This window comes from Trichinella spiralis, assembly GCF_000181795.1.
Source record: "Trichinella spiralis strain ISS 195 chromosome Unknown Scfld1897, whole genome shotgun sequence".
NCBI classification, from domain to species: Eukaryota; Metazoa; Nematoda; class Enoplea; order Trichinellida; family Trichinellidae; genus Trichinella; species Trichinella spiralis.
Window position 1 is genome coordinate 1,455 of NW_003528836.1, and position 2,510 is coordinate 3,964.

Below are 2,510 nucleotides of genomic sequence, written 5' to 3' on the forward strand. Positions count from 1 at the left end.
AAGTTTTATTTAAAAAGGATTAATTAATAATAAACCTCGTCGGTTTGTTTTTTTTTTCTTAATTGAATGATTCATTTATGAGAGAAAAATATTGCAATAAGTAAGTGATTTTCAGTGTATTTCTGAAGAAAGCATGATAAAATAATTTTACGAACAACAAAATATTTATTCTTTACTTCTGTGAAAATAAAATACAACACTCGATGGAAAATAGACCAGAAAATGGGAAAGTCATACTGCTTCTTCATTACCACATTCCAAGGCTGCTAACAAATCGGAACGTCGTCGAATCACCAGTTTTCCTTTCGACCATGGATATTTCAACAACGCAACGGGGTAATTATCTCGAAGGCACCGTTCTCGAACCCCGATAACAACAACCAGACAAATGCTTTCAGCTTCAACTGGAGCAATGCTTTCTCCCCTTTCATTCAAATGAGCAATCACTTTTCTCACAACATCTTTGGCAGTGACGTTTGTAGATATTCGCATTTTTACGCATTTCAATGTGGTCTGCAAATTTCGTAGAGCGACATGAACATCTATGAACTTTTCATCTGGATTCTTGTTCTTATTCGATGATTCATCATCATCATCATCATCATCATCATTATCATCTTTTTCTTCTTCTTCAACATTGGGCTGTTGTTCGTTGTTCTTGTGATGAAAATTGTTCAAATCGATCAAGCTGTAAAATGGAAAATCTGTGAAATTCATCCATGGCAAATTACAATACCCGTCGACTGATTCTTTTCCTTGAACAACGCCCATTTTTCTTCTGCTCAAAGTGAAAAGCTTGTCAATTTGAGAAAGATCTTCACCAATTTTCAAATCATTGTCCCTAAATTCTTTGACTTGGTTGATGAACAAATTGGTCAGCGTTAAATTTTCACAACGTCGATTGTTCTTTTCTGCTTTTCTGTTCAATTCCGTATCCGACGTGGCTCGACAAAGGCGTTTTTTTATTCGATGCTTTGAAACGGTTTTTTTGACGCTGATCTGTGGAGAAGTTGTTGGGAAATTTTCAAAAAACTGATCTTTGGTGGCCAATTTTTCGTGAATTGTCATTGAACAATTGTTCCCCTCTTGTTCTTCGTCTGTGTTCTCTTGCATTTGTGCATCATTTGAACATTCACTTCGATATGCCATTTCCGGGATGTTGTTGTTCTCCTCGTCAGTGGCAGCATTGTGATTGTCAGCAACTGTCAGTGCAAAAGTGCCTTGAAATTTCGGCGACATGCAAAAGTGGTCGGCTATTTTCAAGCCGATATAGTCGATCAAACTGCGTTGCACTGACGAAGTTGGATCTGAATTGTTCATTGGAAAATTTTCCTCATTCGAGCACAGCTTATCCAAAGATTGATCCGAATCATAGCCGTGGTCGGTGGAAAAGCCGTCCACGGCAGTGTTGTGCTTCATGTAAAAATTTGCCCAGGAAAGTCGACCACGGCACAACAACAATGGAGAAAAATTGTCGTTGTGAGTGGAATTTGGAGAATTTGCTCTTCTCCACTTGAACATACTTTTAAATGTGCTCTGATTTTCTTCGAAATAATCAAACAACAATTTCAAATCCAATCCCTCCTTCTGCTGGCGATGCTTTCGATAATCACTCACCACCGAACATAGCCATCTGGATTCTTTCCACAGCGATTCTAATTTATGCTGATACAAGGACAATTGATTCAGTTTCTCTTCTGAGGAGAAATTTTTCTCAAGAATCTGCAGTTGAAAGATTTATACAATTTGAAAAAAACAAATTAATAACAATAATTTTCCGACCTGACGCTGCTGTTGTTTCAATAATGACGAATATACTTCCAAAGACAGTGAAATGTACGAATACAATGATAAAAATTGCGCTTGATAATTTTGAAGATGTACTAAATGAGTTTGTGATTTGAAATGCAACAACAATTAATTGTATGAATATTTCAAATCAAAATACTAACCAACTTCAAAAACCGCCACAGGTAGTGAAATTTTCGACGATGCACGCAACGTGTCGGTAGATTCAGCAGACTGTTCAGTTGGACATGAGCAAATTTTATCCGGTGGAGGGAGAAGAAGAATGAACGAAATTTCTGAATTGATTTCAATCACTTCTTTTCTGTAAATTCGAAGTTCATTGCATTCATTGCTGGAGATCTGTTTGAGCAAAATCTTTGCAGCGGATACCAGCTCCCAGTGGAACTGCAGTTGGCACGCATTTGGATGTTCCAAATTCACTTGTAAATTATCCAACGCTTTCAACCATTCCCATTCATCTCTGCAAAATGTGGCATTTCGAAATTGATTGTTTCTTTTTTATTCACATGACAATTACTAAATAATTACTTGGATACGTGAGAATTTTCACGCATAAAAGCATATGGCATAATGGATGGTTGATTTTCAAGCAGAACAATCTTCATTTCGTTCAAATATGATTCAAGTTTTAAATAACCCAAATAAAGCCCTTTTCCCAGCTTATTCAAACTTTGCTTGTGAAATTAATGCATTTCTAAATA

At 36.5% G+C, this 2,510-nt stretch overlaps 1 protein-coding gene across 1 annotated transcript; it reads right to left on the reverse strand.

The window, feature by feature from the left end:
• Positions 1–231: 231 nt before the first annotated feature.
• On the reverse strand, positions 232–2,414 carry Tsp_13437 (conserved hypothetical protein). The gene is made up of 5 exons (XM_003368783.1): positions 2,338–2,414; positions 1,953–2,269; positions 1,783–1,883; positions 637–1,722; positions 232–513 (listed from the first exon to the last, which is right to left on the reverse strand). Exons 1-5 carry the CDS (start codon positions 2,412–2,414, stop codon positions 232–234), a joined length of 1,863 nt encoding a protein of 620 aa, XP_003368831.1.
• Between the last annotated feature and the right edge of the window lie 96 nt (positions 2,415–2,510).